The following is a 23898-nucleotide window of genomic DNA, read 5'->3' as shown; positions in this document are numbered from 1 at the left end:
AGAAATAGAGGGATTTGGTGCGGAAAACATTTATTTTACTTGAATTCACTTGGCTTGGAATCGAATACTGAAATGGGAGGTCAAAATGTGTCCATAGGAGTTCAAAAGGTAGAACTTCAATATCTGCTTAACAGTCAGATTTCCATTGACCCCAGTGCTTGGCCGGCCTGATCTGTAAGATGAGGTCGGCTAGTAGCCATTTGCTTCGTGTTGCCTGGATGGCAGTCGGGCCCATTCGTAAAGTTCTTTTGAAGCTGAACTTACAGGTTACGAGAAGGTTTTTTTGGTGGGAATCCTAGAACTTGGACTCTCACCGATTGTATTAATCAAATGGGTCACAACAATGGAAAAGTGCTAGGGATCAAAAGCCCAAAAAGATACTGTAAATTTAATTGTCAGTTAGACCATTGTAGAAACCAACATATTGCCCAGTAATAAAACTCCGCTAGACATTAAAATTACCCAAAAAGTTAGATTCCGGAATCAACAGACGAGACTCGTTGACTCCTCCATTCCTGAAACTCTTGACGTAGATAGACATTGCCAACTTTTTAAGACTATGACAAATATTTCTGAAAAAGAGTATGGAGCCAATGCTCAAATTCGAGGTTGAGACTTCCCACTGTGGTCACTTGTCATGGAAGGGATCGATCTGCCAAATATCACCAATCAATATTTAGGACCCAATTCGTTGTGGCACTTCCACCTTTTTTTTCTACTCTTTTATGTTTTTCACCTGTTTTTTCTTTTGTGCCTTTCTGGTATATTTTGTCTGTCTGTGTTTTTTCTTTTATGGCTTAAAAAAATTCACCGTACTCAGAAGAACACATGTAGTTGACTCGTCTTGAGCAGACTTTTCGACCTTCCCGGGTCTTTGTCATACGGTCGCTTAGGGTTCAGGACAAAGACCCGGGAAGGTCGAAACGTTGGCTGAAGACACATTGGCTCAAGACGTGTCGTCTAAATGTGTTCTCCTTTTTTGCATCATATTTTTTGTGAGTGCGGTGAATTTTTTTGAGCTATTGTAACTGACGGTAACCCCCCATTTTCACGAGCACCTCTGACCACCATCCACAGAGTACACACCAATTTCTCTACTTATTTTTTATTTTATGTTCGTTATTGTGCGTGACGTTTTCAGCTGAGTCATAAATTGGAACTTTAGAATAAGTCAGTAATTTTTTACTAAAATTTACCCGTGTCCCTTCTTCTTCCTGGAGTGGTTTTATGGGTACCTATGAAAAATTTGGGGGGTAAAAGCTTAGTGGAAAATTCAACTTTTTTAAGCTGAGTTCACATTCCCAGTAGGGATGATCGAATACTTCGATTATTCGGCTTCACGAATATTTCCCGAATACCTCGCCACTATTCGCGAATATTCGATGCGCAATGTAAGTCTATGGGAAACCCGGATACCAACTATTCGGAACTATTCGGGCTTCCCATAGACTTACATTGCACGTCGAATAGTGGCGAGGTATTCGGAAAATATTTGCGAAGCCGAATAATCGAAGTATTCGATCATCCCTAATGTCCAGTAATCATCCATCAGAACAGATCCATTGGCAAAAAACTTGTGCCAATGCAACTTTCTTGTCTGTTTCGGACATATTGATTTTTGCAGGATCTGCTGGGGTTTTTTTAACATTGGAGTCTACGGAAAACGGGATCCGTTAACTGATTGCCATTTAGTCCTTTTTCTTTCATTTGTAAAGGATCCATTTCAGATGGAAGATAAATAGCAATCCATTTTCCATAGACTCCAATGTTAAAAAAACAGATCCTGCAAAAATTAATATTCTCAAAATGGACAAAAAAAAGTTGTGTTTGCGCTACTTTTTTGCCAACGGATCCCATCTAATGGATGACTACTGGACACGTGAACATACGCTAAAAAGTATTAAAAAAAGAGTAAAGATTTTGATCACAATTTATACGCCATTTTGAAGAATTTGGCATAGAATACCACAAGACAAAAAAACAAAAGTGCCCCTCCCCCCAAAAAAAAAATTTGGAAATGATGAATTGGGCCGGACAACTTTTTTTTAGATCAGCTGTCAACAAAAAGTCTTTAACCAAATGTCCATTGGTGATCTCTAGTAGACGGCGGCTACATTTTGGTAAAGACCCATATCCTGAAGACAACAGGTCTGTCACCTTAACTATTGAGACCTTTTTATTTAGGATGTCAGTGGGGTCCTAGTAACTATCCCCATTTGTGAGCTGAGATATGTAAATGGCCTCTAAAAAATAAAACATAAAAACCCATTATACAGGAGTGATGTGTATTGTGGGTAGTACTGAACCCATAATGCCCCTAACCACATTATCTCTGAGGCGTGACCCTACAGTCCATCATTTGGCCATTACTCGCGCTCTCCGCGGGAATCAGTGGGAATATCCGTGTAAGAATTCCAGCCGCTCCACCGCTTGGATCCCGGCCAGCGCTCGGATATTGATGCTCCGAGCTCTCGTTGTTACAGTGCAGGGATTGTGTTCTGGAAATTGTAGATGTCGACAGTCGCTTTGTCTCCTTTCACCCACTTCTGCTTTTCCCAGAAATAAACTACAATAAAAAAATCCCATAATCTAAAGCTCTGATTAAATGTAAAGCAAAACAGTATTTATCTCTGAGGCTTTTTCTGGCCATTTCGCAGGTGGTTTCATAGACTCGTATCTCGGGGAGCCGCTCTGTAATTTGACTTGACTGATTGGTTAAGGGAAATGGTGGCGTCTGTACGATCGGCATTTATGAAGTGTTTTGTGTGATGTTAAATACAGAAATAGGCAATGACCCAGTCTGTAACCTGCGGCTCACCAAGATCTACTGTAACGCCCAACAGGAGAAAAATAAAATCGCCTCTAACTGTAATTGTTCCAAACTCATAAAGAAGAATGGGTCCTGATCCTCGCCCTACCTCTCCTCTCCCTCTCTCCTCTCCCTCTCTCCTCTCCCTCTCTCCTTTCCCTCTCTCCTTTCCCTCTCTCCTTTCCCTCTCTCCTTTCCCTCTCTCCTTTCCCTCTCTCCTTTCCCTCTCCCCTCTCCCTCTCTCCTCTCCCTCTCTCCTTTCCCTCTCTCCTTTCCCTCTCCCCTCTCCCTCTCTCCTCTCTCTCCCCTCTCCCCTCTCCCCTCTCCCCTCTCCCCTCTCCCCTCTCCCTCTCCCCTCTCCCTCTCCCCTCTCCCTCTCTCCTCTCCCTCTCTCCTCTCCCTCTCTCCTCTCCCTCTCTCCTCTCCCTCTCTCCTCTCCCTCTCTCCTCTCCCTCTCTCCTCTCCCTCTCTCCTCTCCCTCTCTCCTCTCTCTCTCCTCCCCCTCTCCCCTCTCTCTCCTCTCCATCTCTCCTCTCCATCTCTCCTCTCCCTCTCTCCTCTCCCTCTCTCCTCTCCCTCTCTCCTCTCCCTCTCTCCTCTCCCTCTCTCCTCTCCCTCTCTCCTCTCCCTCTCTCCTCTCCCTCTCTCCTCTCCCTCTCTCCTCTCCCTCTCTCCTCTCCCTCTCTCCTCTCCCTCTCTCCTCTCCCTCTCCCTCTCTCCTTTCCCTCTCTCCTCTCCCTCTCCCCTCTCCCTCTCTCCTCTCCCCTCTCCCTCTCTCCTCTCCCTCTCTCCTCTCCCTCTCTCCTCTCCCTCTCTCCTCTCCCTCTCTCCTCTCCCTCTCTCCTCTCCCTCTCTCCCATCTCCCCCTACCCCTCTCCCCAACTCTCCCTTCCTCTCCCTTTGCCTCTTTCTCTCTGTCCCTCTCTTGCTATTTCCCTCAGTCTCTCTCCCTCTCTTTCCTTCTCTGTATCTCTTTCCTTCTCTGTCCCTCTCTTTCCTTCTCTGTCCCTCTCTTTCCTTCTCTGTCCCTCTCGTTCCTTCTCTGTCCCTCTCGTTCCTTCTCTGTCCCTCTCGTTCCTTCTCTGTCCCTCTCGTTCCTCCTCTGTCCCTCTCGTTCCTCCTCTGTCCCTCTCGTTCCTTCTCTGTCCCTCTCGTTCCTTCTCTGTCCCTCTCGTTCCTTCTCTGTCCCTCTCGTTCCTTCTCTGTCCCTCTCGTTCCTTCTCTGTCCCAATCCCTCTCTCTCTCTCTCTCTCTCTCTCTCTCTCTCTCTGCCTCAGTCCCTTTCCCCTCTTTCTCTCAGTCCCTCTATCCCTTTCTCCTTCTCTCTCCCTCTCTATCTCCTTCTGTCTCTCTCCCTCTGTCTCTCTCCCTCACTGTCCCTAAGTCCCTCTTCCTCTTTCCTTCTCTACCTCTTTTTCTCAGTCCCTCTGTCCCTTACTCCCTCTCTCGCTCTCCCTCTGTCCCTATTGCTGTTCCTCTCTCTCGCTCTCCCTCTGTCCCTATTGCTGTTCCTCTCTCTCGCTCTCCCTCTGTCCCTATTGCTGTTCCTCTCTCTCGCTCTCCCTCTGTCCCTATTGCTGTTCCTCTCTCTCGCTCTCCCTCTTTCCCTCTCTCTGTGTCTCTCTCTCTCTCATAAATTTCTTTACCTATTGAACCATGAATTAAAGGATTTTGTCAAGTCAAAGATTCTGTCTATTCGTTCTGTTGGCAGCAAGTTCTAGATCAGGAGTAGCTGAGCGGATTGCTATAAAGTATTAAGAAGAAAAATCAATAGAAATTGTAATAATTTACTTAAATCTCTATTTACTCTTGGCTGATTCCAGTGGGCGGTCCTACTCCAGACTCCTCCCACTGGACTCTCATCCAAGGTTAGCAGTCATTTAAATAAACTTATTACAAGTTATCTAAAATCTTTTTCCGCAAACCTATATATCAATCTGCTCGGCTTCTCCAGCTTTATAAAATGCTGCTAAAAAGTATTTTAAAAACTCCTGACTGTCATTTTTTTAATACTTTTTAACCAGATTGATATTGGACTCTGAGAGACAGAAGAGGATAACATTACCTCTGTGTATTTTTGTATGTCTATCATAGATTTTATTCTTCCCTTTTTTTTCTGGTTTTGGTCAAGAAATCCTGAATTTGATACCGTTTGGACATTTTCCATCCGGGAAGAAACGTTTCTCAACGGACGAACGTTTCATTGTTTGGCGAGAGCTTTCTCAAGATTTGACAGATTTGAGTCCCATCATTGGGCCGTTTGCACACCGATTTATATTGATGTTGGCCCTATTAGGAAGAATTAGGACAGGTTTGTTCCTCCTCTTGTTTTGCTCCTTCGTATTCGTCTCTCATTTGGTTTCTGGACTATTGGGTGTCAGATTAAAGGAGTATCCCGGTGTAGGATTTTTTGAGTTTGTTGTGAGATGTGATTTTTCCATAGGTCCGCGGATAAATTTTAATATATATATTAACGCTAGCGTAATTTCCGTGCCTGTAGGCGCTTGCTGCCGATCTGACCTCTCCGACGGGCCGCCCCGCTGAGTTGCAGAACTAATGGCATAATCTGCAGACAAGTAGCCATTTGGACCTTCAACAAAGTGTTTTTAGTTTGGAAACTTAAATGATTAGGAGAAACGAGATCCTCCAGTTCCACCTAAAGCTGTTTCACATCTGTTGGCGCATTCCCCGAAACCTTCAAAGGGATTTGTGCTCTCCGCGGGGTTATTGTGTATGGTTATGATTCTCATATGTGCTGTCTGTTTTATTACCTGTGTAACGAGTGCTCGTCATTGATCCGGTGCCCGTGCAGATTAGTAACATGGCACGTGATGGCACATTTCCAGCTTCTCCCCTTGACTTAGTGGAGTGTTGTTTTGCTTCCATTGAAAAGAATGAAGGAGACGAGGAGGAGGAGGGAAGGGGGGGTCACATAATTATACAAATGTCATTCCCAGGCTGCGACCTTCCATTTGTTGCTGGGAACACAACAGGTTTGTGACATTGGAGGCAGCTGGGATTTATTGGTGACTGGTGCCATGAAACACAAATGGCAAAGACATTTGCAAAAAAATTTCCACGGTATTGGATGACTTTAACACCCCGAGTAATATCTAATACTACAAAGTCAGCGGCAATGCCTAATTAACCGGTTGTGTTCCTAAGATTCTCAAATGCTGAAGGGTTGTAGTCACTTATATTTGGACAGGATTGGAAAAAAAACCCCCTGTGTATATATACTGTACATATAGAAATGGATATATTCGACTTCAATGGAGAGGCCACATGCATGTTATACATAGTTATGAAATTAAAGGGGACCTTTAACTGAATTTTTACATTTAAACTGAATATCTCGTCCAATTGTCGCCGTTCCACTGATTCTGGAACAGTTTTTCTTTTTCTTCTGCGCCCCTGCGTTCTAAAGTTATGCCCCCCTGAAATAATAGTGCACATTTTCTATGTGGTCGTTTGTTTGTTTTTTCCTTTGTTCTTGGCCAATCAAAACATGGCCACGCCCATAGAGAAATTCTGTGGTATACGCCCAGTTGTTTGGAGGGAAAATTTCCACTATTACTAAGAGGTATAACTCTGGAACGGAGGGGCCCAGAAGAAAAAGAATAACTGTTCCAGAATCAGTAGATCACCGGCAATTAGGGGAGGTGTTCTGTTTAAATAAAAGAAAACAGTGAAATGTTCCCTTTAAGTCCAGCTCACATGGCATGGTGGAAAGCCACACACCCTAGGGATTTAAATTATTTGTAAAAGGGGAGAGACTGGTCTAAAAAAATAGTAAAAGAAGTGCTACTTGCCGTCACAATTTTACGCCGTTCCTGTCCCAACAAATACCCGATCCCCACTGGTCTCGACACATCGGAAATAGGTGGGAATGCCTCTCAGAAGACAGCGCTGATTGGCTGAGAGGGAATTTCTGCCTGTATCTGGAATATTGAGACCGAACCAGGAAGGATAATACGTCAGGAACAGGGTAAGCTGTTGATTAGGACCTGCCGACAATCAGTGAGGGAGAGTATTGCGACTTTTATTAATTTTTATACCAGTATGCGTCACGATATTTAACCAATGGAAAACCCCTTCTAATCTAGACCCGAAAACCGGCAATGTAATTGTTCTTCTTTGTGAATAATAATTACGATTCTTTCCATATTTTATGTCTTTTCTTTATATTCATAATATTTTTTGTGTTTTATTGCAGATCTGCAAAACCATTCCAGCTCCCCAAAAGGTAAATGTAATATTTCTTATATATATTTTAGCAGCGTCTATTCAGTTTCTTAATGGTGAATTCCGCTTTCTATAGTCATATGGTTTGGTTGTCCCAGTCCCTGCTTTGCCAGCTGCTGACTGATTCTGAGCTGTAGGACTATAAAATTCTCGCCAGGGCTTCTAATCTAGAAATCGGCCTATCGTGCATTAGAAAAATGGCGCAAGTGAAATGCCGCTATTATAAGCTTGTGTTGCAACCCTTGTATACATCCAAAGGGGCGTGGCTAAATGGCGGTTGCGCTAAATGTCTTATGCGCTATTTTTTACTCCAGAATATTGGTCTAAATATACCCGATGATGTAAGGAAACAAAGAATACATTGGTAAATCTCCTTGAAGATTGAGATCTTGGAGAACTAGTTGTCTAATTATTTTAGTCAAAAGCTCTAGGTGTTAACTAGCACAGATGCTGCAGCGCCTCTTTATATATATATATATATATATATATATATATATATATATATATGTGTGTATACACATACTGTGTGTGTGTGTGTGTATGTATGTGTGTGTGCGTGTATATATATATATATATATATATATATATATATATATATATATATATATATATATTATATATAATATATTATATATATATATATACTGTGTGTGTGTGTATGTATACAGTTAGGTCCAGAAATATTTGGACAGTGACACAAGTTTTGTTATTTTAGCTGTTTACAAAAACATGTTCAGAAATACAATTCTATATATAATATGGGCTGAAAGTGCACACTCCCAGCTGCAATATGAGAGTTTTCACATCCAAATCGGAGAAAGGGTTTAGGAATCATAGCTCTGTAATGCATAGCCTCCTCTTTTTCAAGGGACCAAAAGTAATTGGACAAGGGACTCTAAGGGCTGCAATTAACTCTGAAGGCGTCTCCCTCGTTAACCTGTAATCAATGAAGTAGTTAAAAGGTCTGGGGTTGATTACAGGTGTGTGGTTTTGCATTTGGAAGCTGTTGCTGTGACCAGACAACATGCGGTCTAAGGAACTCTCAATTGAGGTGAAGCAGAACATCCTGAGGCTGAAAAAAAAGAAAAAATCCATCAGAGAGATAGCAGACATGCTTGGAGTAGCAAAATCCACAGTTGGATACATTCTGAGAAAAAAGGAATTAACTGGTGAGCTTGGGAACTCAAAAAGGCCTGGGCGTCCACGGATGACAACAGTGGTGGATGATCGCCGCATACTTTCTTTGGTGAAGAAGAACCCGTTCACAACATCAACTGAAGTCCAGAACACTCTCAGTGAAGTAGGTGTATCTGTCTCTAAGTCAACAGTAAAGAGAAGACTCCATGAAAGTAAATACAAAGGGTTCACATCTAGATGCAAACCATTCATCAATTCCAAAAATAGACAGGCCAGAGTTAAATTTGCTGAAAAACACCTCATGAAGCCAGCTCAGTTCTGGAAAAGTATTCTATGGACAGATGAGACAAAGATCAACCTGTACCAGAATGATGGGAAGAAAAAAGTTTGGAGAAGAAAGGGAACGGCACATGATCCAAGGCACACCACATCCTCTGTAAAACATGGTGGAGGCAACGTGATGGCATGGGCATGCATGGCTTTCAATGGCACTGGGTCACTTGTGTTTATTGATGACATAACAGCAGACAAGAGTAGCCGGATGAATTCTGAAGTGTACCGGGATATACTTTCAGCCCAGATTCAGCCAAATGCCGCAAAGTTGATTGGACGGCGCTTCATAGTACAGATGGACAATGACCCCAAGCATACAGCCAAAGCTACCCAGGAGTTCATGAGTGCAAAAAAGTGGAACATTCTGCAATGGCCAAGTCAATCACCAGATCTTAACCCAATTGAGCATGCATTTCACTTGCTCAAATCCAGACTTCAGACGGAAAGACCCACAAACAAGCAAGACCTGAAGGCTGCGGCTGTAAAGGCCTGGCAAAGCATTAAGAAGGAGGAAACCCAGCGTTTGGTGATGTCCATGGGTTCCAGACTTAAGGCAGTGATTGCCTCCAAAGGATTCGCAACAAAATATTGAAAATAAAAATATTTTGTTGGGTTTAATTTATTTGTCCAATTACTTTTGACCTCTTAAAATGTGGAGTGTTTGTAAAGAAATGTGACAATTCCTACAATTTCTATCAGATATTTTTGTTCAAACCTTCAAATTAAACGTTACAATCTGCACTTGAATTCTGTTGTAGAGGTTTCATTTCAAATCCAATGTGGTGGCATGCAGAGCCCAACTCGCCAAAATTGTGTCACTGTCCAAATATTTCTGGACCTAACTGTATGTGTATATATATATATATATATATATATATATATAAAAACTGATGACAATTTTTTCCACTGCCTGTTACCCCTTGTTTCCCAGCTGCTGTGAAAGCGCTTGCCTTGCAGCTTGTTGCTTGTAGCTTTCAGTGGCTAAGATGCTGCAGCACCTCTTGTTTGCCAGTACTAATACCTATTATTTCCGCTGCCTGTCACTTGTGCTTGTTTGTTTATTCTTTTTCTTAAATATATATTTATAAGTGGTTTTCAATTGATGGCTCTCCAAAATGATGCAAAACCATAACCCCCATCAGTCCCTTACAGCTTGAGGTTCGCAGCCCTACATAGTGCAGATGCTGCAGCGCCTCTTGTCTCTAGTCAGTGATGCCTTTCCTTTAGGTTGCTTGTCAGTTGTCTTGGTATTATATACAGGGTGGTCCAAAAGTAGGTGGATAGTTTGTGTAATAGGGTTATCCAACATGGTGTAAAGTGAAACTGACTCAGTTGCCCTTAGCAACTAATCAAATTCCACCTTTCATTTTCCAAAGCGTCTGTGAAGAATGAAAAGTGGAATCTGATTGGTTGCTAAGGGCGACTGAGTCAGTTTCACTTTACACCATGTTTGATAACCCTATTACACATACTGTCCGCCTACTTTTGGACCACCCTGCATATTGGTGGTCTCTAATCTTTTACTCTCCTGCTATAACAAACTCTTACCACCAGGGCAGCGTGCCCTGCCAACCTGTGCTCATGGCTCTCCCTGACACAGATGCTGCAGCGCTTCTTTTCTGCAGGTGGTGATCCCTACCCTTTCCACTACCTGTCAACCCTGCTATTTTTTTTTTTTTGCATAACTACCGTAAGCAGAACAGCGGTCTCCTACCTCTTGGTTTAGAGCTCTTGCTCCACTATAGTGCAGATGCTGCAGCACCTCTTGTCTCTAACCAGCGATGACTTTACTTTCCACTTGTCATTTGTACATGGCTTTATATAATCATTATGCCAATACTCTACAACATAGACGAAACTGTAACCTCCATCATGCCCTGATAGTGAGCAGCTTTGACCCTTTATATCACAGATGCTTCAGAACCTCTTGTCTGGAAATAGTCATAATTTTCCATTGAATTTCCGGTCACTTCTGCTTGTTTTTTTTTTTTTGTACCTGTGGAATCCAACCTGTGGATTCCAAGATGTTGCTCCTGCAGGTATTGGACCTCCATGGTGCAGATGCTGCAGCACCTCTTGTCTCTAACCAGCAATGACTTGACTTTTCACTTGTTGTCATTTGTATATATTCAACATACTAGTACTCTCCAACTTATATGAAACTATCACCTCCATCATGCCCTGACAGAGAGTGGCTTTTGATCCTCTATATCACAGATGCTTCGGAACCTCTTGTCTGCAAGTAGCCATTATCTGTTCCATTGTCAGTAAGTCGTGCTTGGCTTTTCTGTATAAGTATCTGTGGTCTCCAACCTGCAGATTCCCAGATGTTGCTCCGGTAGATATTGGACCTCATTTGTGCAGATGCTGCAGCGCCTCTTGTCTGCAAGTAGCCATACTTATCGGTTCCTTTGCCCGTCAATCATGCTTGTTTTTTTCTGTATAAGTATCATTGGTATCCCAGATGTTGCTCCTGCTGCTCTTGGACCTCCATGGTGCAGATGCTGCAGCGCCTCTTGTGTCTAGCCAGTGATCCCTATATACAGCTCTGGCAAAAATTAAGAGACCACTGCAAAATTTTCAGTTTTTCTGATTTTTCTCTTTATATTTTTGAGTAAAATGTAAATTATTCTTTTATTTTATAAACTACTGACGTCGTCTCCGAATTTCCAAGCAAAAAAAATTGTATTTATTTTTTGAAAATGAGAAATGGTGAAAATAACAGAACAATGCACAGCGCTTTCACACCTCAAATAATGCAAAGAAAACAAGGTCATCATCATTTAGAAACAATACTAAGAATATTTTACCTCAGGAAGATTCAGAAATCAATATTTTGTGGAATAACTATGATTTTTAATCCCAGCTTTCATGCATCTTGGCTGCTTTCCACCAGTCTTACACTGCTTTTGGGTGACCTTATGCCAATCCTGGTGCAAAAATGTAAGCAGTTATTCTTTATTTGATGGCTTGTGACTATCCATCTTCCTCTTGATTACATTCCAGAGGTTTTCAATGGGGTTCAGGTCTGGAGATTGGGCTGGCCATGACAGGGTTTTGATGTGGTGGTCCTTCATCCACACATTGATTGACCTAGCTGTGTGACATGGTGCATTGTCCTGCTGGAAAAAACAGTCCTCAGAATTGGGGAACATTTCCTGAACAGAAGGAAGCAACTGTTTTTCCAGGATAACCTTGTATGTGGCTTGATTCATACATCTTTTGCAAAGTTTAATCTGCCCAATTCCAGCCTTTCAGAAGCATCCACAGATCATCACAGATCCTCCACCAAATTTCACAGTGGTTGCGAAACACTATGGCTTGTACACCTCTCCAGGTCTCCATCTAACCATTACACGACCAGGTGTTGGGCAAAGCTGAAAATTAGATTTATCAGAGAATATTATCTTACTTCAATCCTTATGGTCTTTGCCAAACTTCAGCCTGGCTCTCCTTTGCTTCTCATTGATGAAAGGCTTTTTTTCTAGCTTTACATGACTTGAGCCCTGCCTCTAGGAGCCGTGCACTTCACCCCAGCTGCCATTTGCCATTCCTCTTGTAGGTCACTTGATGTCATCCTGCGGTTGCTGAGTGACATTCGAATAAAATGAAGATCATCCCGGTCAGTGGAGAGTCACTTTCGCCCTCTGCCGGTCTGTAGCTTTGTTGTCCCCAATGTCTGCTGCTTGACCCTGTTGTAATGGACTGCCATCTTAGAAATTTTAAGGATGGAGGCAACATGATGCTCACATTAACCAGAATTGAGCCCTTCTTTTCCTCCCTCAAGACTTTTCCACTCCTTTGGCATGGTTGAAAGTAACTTTTTCATTCCTATTACTTTTGAGATATTACTAGCACTTGTTTTGCCTCCAGCTTGTCCTATGGCAAGAGGATTGTGAAGACCACGGTAGTGTTTCTTATACTTTCCCTCATTAAATAAGATTTGGTTCAGGTGATCACCTAATCAGAAGCCATTAAGTAGAATGAGGTGTACTCTGGTGGAATCCAACTGACACTGGAATGGAACGGCTGCAGACGCATAGAAAAGATGATTTTTTATAAAACTGTGCAGTGGTCTCTTAATTTCTGCCGGAGCTGTTTATGGAGCTGCACGGGTTGGCTACGTAGCGTCCGTATGTGATGCTTCCCCTCCATCCTGCAGAGATATAACATTTCCTTCCAGCTCTTTGTGGCCATGTTTTTCCTGCCGCTGATCTGTGACTAACGTAACGTGACCGGCGCAGCCTGTAAATGTCAGCTGAGGGGATCCCACATGAGTGGGCGTCACAGCTGAGCGTTTTATGTGGGAACCAGTAATGTCCCTGCGGAGTTCGCACTTGGCCGTGTCATTACACCACTGATTTGTAATGTTATTTCAGCATTTGTCATAGTTTTCCGGGATGGATCTGACTGATCACGTCAAGTGGAGCTTCCATTTATTTTTCTTCGACTTTTACAGACTTGGGCACCGCCTTTAATGATCGTGAAAACATTTTTTGTGGGGCACTGCAATGTTTTATAAAGTTTCTTTACGTTGTGAAGAAAAGGTTTGACAACTTTCTAATGTATTTTGTCCCCGATTCATCAAACTATTAGAAATTATATTTATTTTCCCAACTCAAATTTGGTGTTTTTATGCCCAAAACCCAGAACAGTAGAGCTCCGTGTCCATTCTTGAGACTGCTGTTCATATTCCATTCACTTCAATAGGAGCTGAGCTGCAGTACCGTGAATGGCCACTACGTGGTGTATGGAGCTGTGTGTGTGCAGGTGTGTGTACCCCTGGCTGCCGGACGGATTGCAGCGGTGCCGAATGCTGGACCGCCACCAATCTGATACTGTTGACCCAAGGTCCTGCACAACCCCTAAAAGCAAATTAATGAGGTTCTCAATGTCTCATTGATCTCAATATTGGGTCCCCTGTTATTTATTTATTGCTCCCTTGTATGTTTCTTCTTGGTTTACCTGTGTAGTATTTGCCTTTCTCTATTTCTATATCTCAGGATTATTCGTCGCTGTCATGGGTTTGTCACCGGGGACAGACAGTCATGTAGTTTCTGGCCAGAAGGTCACAGTGTTTTGCTTTGCAGAATGCTCCCTGACTTTCCATTGTTCCTGCTGTCAGTATTCATTGGTATAGGTAGCTTTCCTGCTAGATTCATCTCTACACCTTTCGAACCCGGTAGGAGCTCGCCTTCCACCCAGCTGCTGATCATCAGCATTCTCTTGGTGCTTATATACTCCCTTTCTTCCTTGAACTGGTGCTGGGGATATTATTCAGTTTTTTTTTTCAAGCTCTGGTTGCAAGCAAGTGGCTTGTACTCCTCTTTGGTATTGTTCCTGAAAACTCTGCTGAGCTGCTACTTGAGTCAGCTAATGATAACTAGTTCATGCATTTTCCCCCCTGTGTGTCTTCTCTAGTGGTTAGTGGGGTTGACTAAGAGCTCATTCCATCCATTCCCTATTTAGGACCCAACAGTAGGCCTAGGGTCAGGTATCCGGCACGGCGCATAGGTGTGGAACCTATCTAGGGTGGTGAGGGACCAGCAGTAGGTTTGGTCAGGGGTCACCATCTCCCCCTTTCCTAGACATAGGGTTTCCCCTCCTTTTTCGACGCTTGCTTGGTACAGTCTCCCCCCAGTGCAGACACTTCTGGCAGATTTGAGCGATTCTGTGCTGTGTTTGCTGACGTTTCAAACTACATTTTAATTATAGCCCTGAATTAATGTCGGTTCCTGATATAAATTGTTCCATTTGAAGAGCAGAAAAGAGATTACAAGCCGTGACTGCCGGGTCTGTGCTCGGGGCTCAGTTTGTGGGATTTGATCGGGAAGCTTGTGGCCTACATAAAACAAAGGGCCCTATGTAGAGTAGACTGAGATCGGGTTATGGAGGATGGGAGGATCAAAAAAGTAAAGTGTTACAAACTTTAATGCTTTTTCATTACTGTAAAGGGACTTTGTCAGCACAGAATGAATGTTCACGGCAAGTAGGGGCACTCGGTGCACTCTCGGCATGGCCAAACAGTTGAGTACACCTTTCTACCTGTTTGATTTCATCTATATCCAACCTAGTTTGGCTCTATAAGATGAGAGCTGTGTGTGAAGTAGGTGTGTAGGGGCAATGAACCGCTTGGCTACGCGGATGTTTGGAGAGAGGCCGGCCTACCGGGCTCTGTGCGTCCAGTTATGTTCTTCCCACCAAACTCCTCCTCCATGTCTTTACGGATCTTCTGTATTGGGCACAGTCATGGGGAAGAGAAAAGGGCCTTCCCCAAACTGTCCTCAAAAGCTGGAAGCTACAATTGTCCTTGATGTCTGAAGAATTAAGATTTCCCTTCACTGAAACTAAGGGGCCAAGACCAACCCCTATAACAGCCTAGAGCATTATCCTCCTCCACCAAACTGTACAGTGTCCATCAGATGCAGATAGAGCAGTGTGTTCCATCTCTGTACAGAAGTCCAGTGGTGGCTTTACACCGTTCCAGCCGACGATAGTGCTTGGTGATGTACGACTGCTGCAGCTTCTCAGCCTTTGAACCCCTGGCGGGGGCTTGTACTGAATTCTACAGTTATGGAGTGAGCAGAGCGTTGGTGACTTTTCTGCCCTCTGCTCCTCAGCACTTGGTGTTTCTGCTCTGTAACATTGTAGGTTCTTCACATTGTGACTAAGCTTCTTCAGTTTCTCGCATAGTTTGAGCAGGGGCGTACCGACCGGGGGTGGAGGGGGCCCTCTAGCGCATATTTCAGTTGGATGTGTGTGCTCAGACACCCGAAATGTATTGATGTGCAGAGACCCGCCAGGACATATATCGCAGGATGGGACACATATATCGCAGGATGGGAGACATATATTCCAGGATGGGAGACATATATTCTAGGATGGGAGACATATGTTACAGGATGGGAGACATATGTTACAGGATGGGAGACATATCTCCCAGGATGGGAGACCTATATCCCAGGATGGGAGACCTATATCCCAGGATGGGAGACCTGTATCCCAGGATGGGAGACCTGTATCCCAGGATGGGAGACCTGTATCCCAGGATGGGAGACCTGTATCCCAGGATGGGAGACCTGTATCCCAGGATGGGAGACCTGTATCCCAGGATGGGAGACCTATATCCCAGGATGGGAGACCTATATCCCAGGATGGGAGACCTGTATCCCAGGATGGGAGACCTGTATCCCAGGATGGGAGACCTGTAGCCAAGGATGGGAGACATGTAGCCAAGGATGGGAGACATGTAGCCAAGGATGGGAGACATGTAGCCAAGGATGGGAGACATGTAGCCAAGGATGGGAGACATGTAGCCAAGGATGGGGGACCTATATACCAGGATGGGGCACATATATACCAGGATGGGGCACATATATACCAGGATGGGGGACATATATACCAGGATGGGGAACACATATACCAGGATGGGGAACACATATACCAGGATGGGGAACACATATACCAGGATGGGGAACACATATACCAGGATGGGAGACCTATATCCCAGGATGAGGGACCTACCGTATACTCCCAGGAATGGAGGACATATATACCAGGATGGGGAACACATATACCAGGATGGGGGACATGTATACCAGGATGGGGGATATATGTACAAGGATGGGGAACATTTATACCAGGATGAGGCCAGAATGGGGGACATTAGTATTACTATGGTGAGGGAGGGTTAGCAACTGATATGTCCTTATAGGATTTAGAACGCTACAAGGGCCCATACATGTAACCAGCATGCGGGAGGCAGGTCCAAATTTCGCACCAGGGCCCATCAGACTGTAGTTACACAACTTAGTTTGAGAAAAGATAAAGTTATATCAAGTTGAACCTTCTTTAACAAATTGTACATTATATGTCGGTAGATTATTTATTACCCACAATGCTCTTTATTGTGAGAGACGCATTCACCCTTTTTATAAATGCATTTGTTGGTGCTTATTCATCGTTGCCTTTGCGTTTGCTCTTTGTCCAGTTTTATGTGTGTTGAGATGTTATTATGATTGTACCCAATTCATTCTTCTATTTCTGCCTTTTTTGAAGTCTATTTTCAATGCGCTCGTCTGTTCTTTGTTTTTCACTTCCAGATGTTTCTGCCTGATTCATCAATTGCAACTCTTTACAAAGTTCAAAAATTTGGCCCCAGACCCTCTGGTATATTTTTGAGTATGCCGAAAATTTTTGGCACAATTATTGCAACTTTTGGTGCCAACGCGGAAGCATTTTTGACTTTGTGCCCAATTCATGAATCACCTGCACCATTTTGATTAATCGGCTCCAAGAAACGGCAACTAATACCACAAGAAGGAAAAGTGAAGTGACTTAAAAGAAACGGAAAAGGAAAATCAGGACCATAGTATCTGCCATTACTACCTCTTGTGGTCGGCATTCCACAGTCTGACTGCTCTAACTGTAAAGAACCCTTTCCTATTTAGCTGCCGGAATCGCCTTTCTTCCACTCGCAGTGAGTGCCCCCTGGTCCTCAGTATTGTCTTCGGAAAGAATGTCATGTGTCGTCCTTTGTGTTGGCCACACAAATGAGGTGTCCTCTGAGACGTCTTTTTTCTAAGCTAAACAAGCTCAAGCTTTCCATCCTTCCATTCCTTCTAATAATCTAGTTGCCGCCTTTGAACTGACTACAACTTCCCATTATCCTTTTTAAAATGTGGAGCCCAAAACTGGATCCCATATTCCAGATGTGGCCTTACCAGGGATCTACAGAGGGGTAACAATACGTTGGGATTACAAGATTTTCTCTCTTTTTATAAACCCTAAAATCTTGTTTGCTTTTGCAGCTGCTGCCTGACATTGAGTGCTGCTGCTCAGCTTATTTGTAACCAGAATCCTCCGGTCTTTCTCCTGTTCTGTAGGTTACGTCCATTTAATGTATATGCAGCTGTTGGATTACTCTGTCCTAGGTGCATTAGGGGTACTTCTCACATAGCGAGATCGCTGCTGAGTTACAGGTTTTGTGACGTACCAGTGACCTCATCAGCGATCTCGCCGTGTGTGACACTAAGCAGCGACCTGGCCCCTGCTGTGAAATCGCTGATCGTTACACACTGTTCTGGTTCATTTTTTGCTCGTTGGTCTCCCGCTGTGCAGCACACATCGGCGTGTTTGACGGCGGGAGACCAACGAGCACCGACTCTGTGTAAGCAGCGTACGCTGGTAACCAGGGTAAATATCGGGTAAGTAAGCAAAGCGCTTTGCTTAGTAACCCGATGTGTACCCTGGCTACGTATGCAGGGAGCCAGCGCTAAGCGGTGTACGCTGGTAACCAGGGTAAATATCGGGTAACCAAGCAAAGCGCTTTGCTTAGTTACCCGATATATTATCCTGGTTACCAAGCACAGAGTCGCTGGTGGCGGGTAGCTAGTCGCTGGTCGCTGGTGAGATCTGCCTGATTGACAGCTCAACAGCGACCATGTAGCGATGCACCAGCGATCCTGACCAGGTGGTATCGTGGTCGGAATCGCTGATACGTCGTTTAGTGAGACGGTACCCTTACTCTGCATTTATATACATAAATCTTTATCAGCCACATGATTGCCCATGCAGACATCTTATCTAGATCAGTTTGTAATATTGTACTGACAAGCTCAGTTTTTCATGTCCTACATAGTTTGGTGTCGTCAGCAAAGACTGACACTTTACTCTCAATCCCATCCACCAGGTCATTAATAAAGAGATTTATGTATTAAGGCCGCTTTACATGCTGCGACATCGCTAGCGATAGCACCCGCACCCGTCGTTTGTGCGTCACGGGCAAATCACTGCCATGGCGAACAATATCGCCGGTACGCGTCACACCAACTTGCCTTCCTAACGATGTCGCTGTTGCCGGCAAACAACCTCTTTTTTAAGGGGGGCGGTTCATGCCGCGTCACAGCGACGTCACACAGCAGGCCACCAATAGAAGCGGAGGGGCGGAGAGCCGCCGAGCCGCCGCATGAACGTCAATCCCATCTCGTTGCCGGAGGATGCAGGAACGCTGTTGTTCGTCGTTCCTGGGGTGTCTCACATAGCGATGTGTGCTGCCTCAGGAACGACGAACAACCTGCGTCCCAAACGAGCAACGATATTTGGAAAATGAACGACGTGTCAACAATCAACGATTTGGTGAGTATTTGGGATCGTTAGCGGTTGCTCGTACGTGTCACACGCAATGACGTCGCTAACGAGGTCGGATGTGCGTCACGAATTCCGTGACCCCAGTGACATCTCGTTAGCGATGGCGTTGCGTGTAACGGGGCCTTTAGGCCTAACAAAGGTAATTATGGTTCCCACTGCTCCCAGTACTGATCCTTGTGCTCTCCACTGCTCCTGCAACAGATATTTGTGGGCTCCAATGCTCCAAGTACAGATCCTTGTGTTTCCCATTGCTACCGATAAATATCCTTGTGGTCCTCAGTGCTTCCAGTACAGGTCCTTGTGGTTCCCCTTGCTCCCGACAGACTTTTGTGGTCCCCACTGCTCCCTGTACAGGTTCTTGTGGTAATGACTGCTTTTGGTACAGATCCTTGTGGTCCCAACTGCTCCCGGTACAGGTTCTTGTGGTTGCCACTGTCCTTGGTACAGATCCTTGTGGTCCCCATTGCACAGGTTCTTGTGGCCTCACTGCTCCCTGTACAGGTTTTTGTGGTCCCACTCTTGCTACAGATTCTTGTGGTGCCGACTGCTCTTGGTACAGATTCTTGTGGCCCTCACTTCTCCAGGTACAAGTTCTTGTGGTTACACTGTCCTTAGTACAGATCCGTGTAGTTCCTACTGCTCTCAATACAGGTTCTTGTGGTCCCCATTGCTCCCAATACAGATCCTTGTGGTCCCCACTGCTCCAGATACAGGTTCTCATGGCCCCCACAACTCCCAGTACAGGTTCTTGTTGTCTCCACTGCTCCAAGTACAAAGCTTTTGGTTCATCACTGCAATGGATACAGACCCTTGTGGTCCCCATTGCTCCTAGTGCAGATCCTTGTGGTTCCCACTGCTCCTAGTAGAGTTCCTTGTGGTCCTCACTGCTCCTAGTACAAATTCTTGAAGTCCCCACTCCTCTCTATACAGATCCTTGTGGTCACCACTGCTCCCGGTTCAGATCCTTGCAGTCCCCACTGCTCCCAATACAAATCCTTGTAGTCCCCATTGCTCCCTATAGAGATCCTTGAGGTCCCAACTGCTCCCAATACAATTTCTTGTAATCCCCACTGCTCCCGGTAGTGATCCTTGAGTTAACCACTGCAACCAATACAGATCCTTATGGTCCGCACTGCTCCCGGTTCAGATCCTTGCAGTCCCCACCGCTCCCAATACAAATCCTTGTAGTCCCCACTGCTCCCTATATGGATCCTCGAGGTCCCAACTGCTCCCGATACGAATCCTTGTAGTCCCCACTGCTCCCTATACAGATTCTTGAGGTCCCAACTGCTCCTGATACGAATCCTTGTGGTCCCCACTGCTCCTGGTACGGATCCTTCAGTTAACCGCTGCAAACGATACAGATCCTTGTGGTCCCTACTACTAACTTTAGCCCATTTTTAGAGAATGTACCAATTACAATGACTTTGTGTCCTGCTTTTAAACCAGCTTTTTACTATCACTCTCCGATTTCTCTATCCTCTTTCTATCACTCTCCGATTTCTCTATCCTCTTTCTATCACTCTCCGATTTCTCTATCCTCGTTCCATCTATCACTCTTGTATTTCTACGTTTCTCTACTGCAGAATACGGTGACTCTAAGTTGCTATTTTTTTCCATAGTTTTGAGTCCTTGGTTAGTCTATATTTGGTTCTCGGCCTGTGTACTTTGGCTGCTCCATCCTCACATTTCAATCATCTGGATTTTGTCGCTTTCACCTCTGACTACTTAATAACCGTGTGTATTAGCGCAGCGCTGTGTACAGACAATCCCTGGATGAGATCAGCGGCCACAATCTAATGCCAAGTTATTGCACAGCCGACACAGCTTGTGCTCTGTTTTCTAAAACTGGAGCGAAATAAGACATACTTTACCTGCCTACAGGTCAGCATGTGGAAAACCCATCACTTTCTCCTAAAATGCTTATTTCTCCAATGTCACATTGTGAAGGGTTGGAAATCCCTTTTCATACACTCTACGGCTATGTGCGCACGTTGCGTTTTTTTGACGCTGCGTTTTTGGCCGCTAAAAATGCACAAAAACGCACCTGCGTCGAAAAAACGCATAAAAAAACGCATGCGTTTTTATCGCGATTTGGTGCGTTTTTGGCTGCGTTTTTGATCTCTGCGTTTTGCTGCGTTTTTCCAATGCATTGCATGGGCGGAAAACGCTGAAAAACGCAGGAAAGAATTGACATGTCCATTTTTTTTTTCAAGCTCAAAAACGCAGCTTAAAAAAACAGTTGTGTGCGGACAGCAAAAATGAAAACTCATAGACTTTGCTGGGGAAGCAAAGTCATGCAGTTTTGAGGCCAAAAACGCACCCGAAAAACGCGCAAAAACGCACTGTGCGCACATAGCCTACTACATCCAAATCCCCTATTTGTACCCCTTACCAGCTACAATGGAGAGTGGCTACCAAGAGGACCACGACTGAGACAGCACACTGTTTTCAGTAGCCCGCATGTAATGCCTCACTTCCCCTGTGGTGGCGCTGCAGATTACAGTTAATTTTTTGGAGAGTATGACAGCAGATCAACCCTGTAATCACTCAGCTTATAGTTAATGGACCACCAATTTAGAAACATACACTTCCTTCCTGCATTGGATGCAGGGAGGGTGGGGGGGGGGGGGAATGTATACTTTATTACTGCTAAAAGTGGGATCAAATAACCGAGAATTGTGATAAGAATAAATAGCCTCTCCTCCAGAGATCATAGAACTATTTGGGGACTATGGATAGCACCTTCTATCTGTATATAATGTTACTATCCTACTTTATGCCTGCAGTAAAATATCCAGTCCCAAAATTTTAATTATAAAACTCTGCTTATGATGTTCCAGTCTATACAGCACAGCCAACAAGTGACATTCAGAAAGCCATGTCATAGGAGTGACAAGAGACTGTATGCAGATCTGCTATCTGTTTATTTAGTAATAAAGTTACCACACTGCCTTATCTAGGCCTCTGGCAGTACAATATCCACTCACCTTTTTAATGATAAGATTCTGCTCTGCTTATCATGCCCCAGTTTATACCGAAAAGCTAATGTCATCTACAAAGAATAAAGAAATTATGTCAGAGAAGCTGTATGCAGAACCTTATCTATCAAGTATGTTACTACACTGCCTTATCTAGACATCCAGCAGTACAGTACCCACTCTCATCCCTCCAATGATAAAACTCTGCTTATCATGTTCCAGTCTATGCAGAAAAGCTAACACGTGATGTACTGAAAGCCAAGTAAGAGTGATAGAAGAGCTGCATAGAGCACCTTAACTATTTATATAGTACATAAAGTTACTTCACTGCCGTATCTAGGCCTCTGGCAGTACAATATCCAATCACCTTTTTAATTATAAGATTCTGCTTGTCTATGTCCCAGTCTATACAGGAAAGCTAATGTAATCTATAAAAAACTATGTCAGAGAAGCTGTATACAGAACCTCATCTATCTAGTATGTTACTACACTGCCTTATCTAGACATCTATCAGTACAGTATCCACTCCCATCCCTCCAGTGATAAAACTCTGCATATTGTGTTCCAGTCTATACAGCAAAGCTAACAAGTGATGTATAAAAAACAAGTAAGAGTGATAGAAGAGCTGCTTACAGCACCTTAACTATTTATATAGTACATAAAGTTACTTTACTGCCTTATCTAGGCCTCTGGCAGTACAGTATCCACTCACCTTTTTAATTATAACATTCTGCTTATCGTGTCCCAGTCTATACAGGAAAGCTAATTTAATCTTCAGAAAACTGTTAGAGAACCTGTCTACTATTATTTTTATTAGTATTATTTATTATTATGGCACCATTTATTCCAGCACCTTATCTATTTAGTATGTTACTACACTGCCTTATCTAGACATCTAGCAGTACAGTATCCACTCCCACCCCTCCAATGATAAAACTCTGCTTATTGTGTTCCAGTCTATACAGCAAAGCTAACAGGTGATGTACAAAAAGCCAAGTAAGAGTGATAGAAGAGCTGCATACAATACCTTAACTATATAGTACATAAAGTTACCACTCTGCCTTATCTAGGCCTCTAGTAGTATAATACCCACTTCCAATCCTCGAATGATAAAATTCTGCTTATTGTGTTCCAGTCCATACAGCAAAGCTAACGTGATCTACAGAAACCTGTCAAAGGAGTGACAGATAAGGTGCTGTATGTAGCTGCTCTGTGTAGTATATTGTTACTTCACTGCCTTTTCTGTCTCCAGCAAACCAATAAAGCTATTCACTCATTCCCTCTCTAATTACAACCATGAGATGACTCTGCATAAAGTGTTCCAATGTATTCTGCAAAGCCAACAGGTTAGCTACAGAAAGCTATGTCATCATATTGTCCCGGCTTTTTGTGGCCAGTGTAATATTTCAAGGTGGTCACATATCCTAAAAATGCTAATGAAAATAGTTAAGATAATGAGATTCATAGAATCCGGACTTGTATAATGTCTGAGATCTGTACACAATCTTGATCAAGGGGTCAGAAGATCACCCAGGATGGCCGGGCTTGATCATAACAAAGGCGGAGTCTCTCTGATGTTCTTTTTGTTCTTATTGTTCGCATTTTCTTCTAAAATAAGGGAAATGTTAAAAGTTTTCCTTGAACATTTTTAAGACTTTCCAATAGTTGGAGAGGTTGATTTTTTTTTTTTTCTTTCCTACTTGGCTCAATATTCATTTTGTCAGGTTGTAAAGCCTGGATACAACCGACAATCTGAAAGCGGGAGTTCACATAAGTGTCATGAAAAATGTTGATAAAGGAAAAATATATCTTTGTACTGCGTTAGCGATAGAAAAATAATAAAACGTGAGAGTGTTCAGGGGTTGAAAGATCACCGACGACTCTCAAATGTTATTTATTTTCTTATTTTTATTAAAAATTGTAAAAGGTTTCACATGTAGTGTCTTTAAAATTGATCTTCCACTAATTTGCAATTTTTGTAGACCTCAAGGGTTGATCCTTTTTTATGGCTCATTGAAAAGATGGTTAATACATTTCCAGTTAGACATTTAAAGGGATCAACCCCCGAGGACTCTCAAATTTGAATATTTTTCTATCTACTGGCTAACACGATACAAAGATATAAATTTCCTGTACTAATTTCCAAAAACTCAAGGACACCAAGCTGCATTTTGTACTTTTTCAAAGATTTTAATTAGACGTTTCACTTTTCTATTTGACCACGTGCATGGTCTTAATTACATG

At 43.6% G+C, this 23898-nt stretch overlaps 1 protein-coding gene across 2 annotated transcripts in view; it reads left to right on the top strand.

Moving 5' to 3' along the window:
- DISP1 (dispatched RND transporter family member 1) overlaps window positions 1-23898 on the top strand; it is a 163393-nt gene that overhangs the window by 118068 nt on the left and 21427 nt on the right. For both annotated transcript variants that reach the window (XM_075339099.1, XM_075339100.1), the window contains one exon: window positions 7026-7055. In XM_075339099.1, the coding sequence (XP_075195214.1) occupies window positions 7026-7055 (30 nt within the window). The remainder of the gene's footprint in view (window positions 1-7025; window positions 7056-23898) is intronic.

The sequence above is a fragment of the Anomaloglossus baeobatrachus genome, chromosome 3 (genome assembly GCF_048569485.1).
Source record: "Anomaloglossus baeobatrachus isolate aAnoBae1 chromosome 3, aAnoBae1.hap1, whole genome shotgun sequence".
NCBI lineage: Eukaryota > Metazoa > Chordata > Amphibia > Anura > Aromobatidae > Anomaloglossus > Anomaloglossus baeobatrachus.
This window is presented reverse-complemented; position numbering and strand designations above follow the sequence as displayed.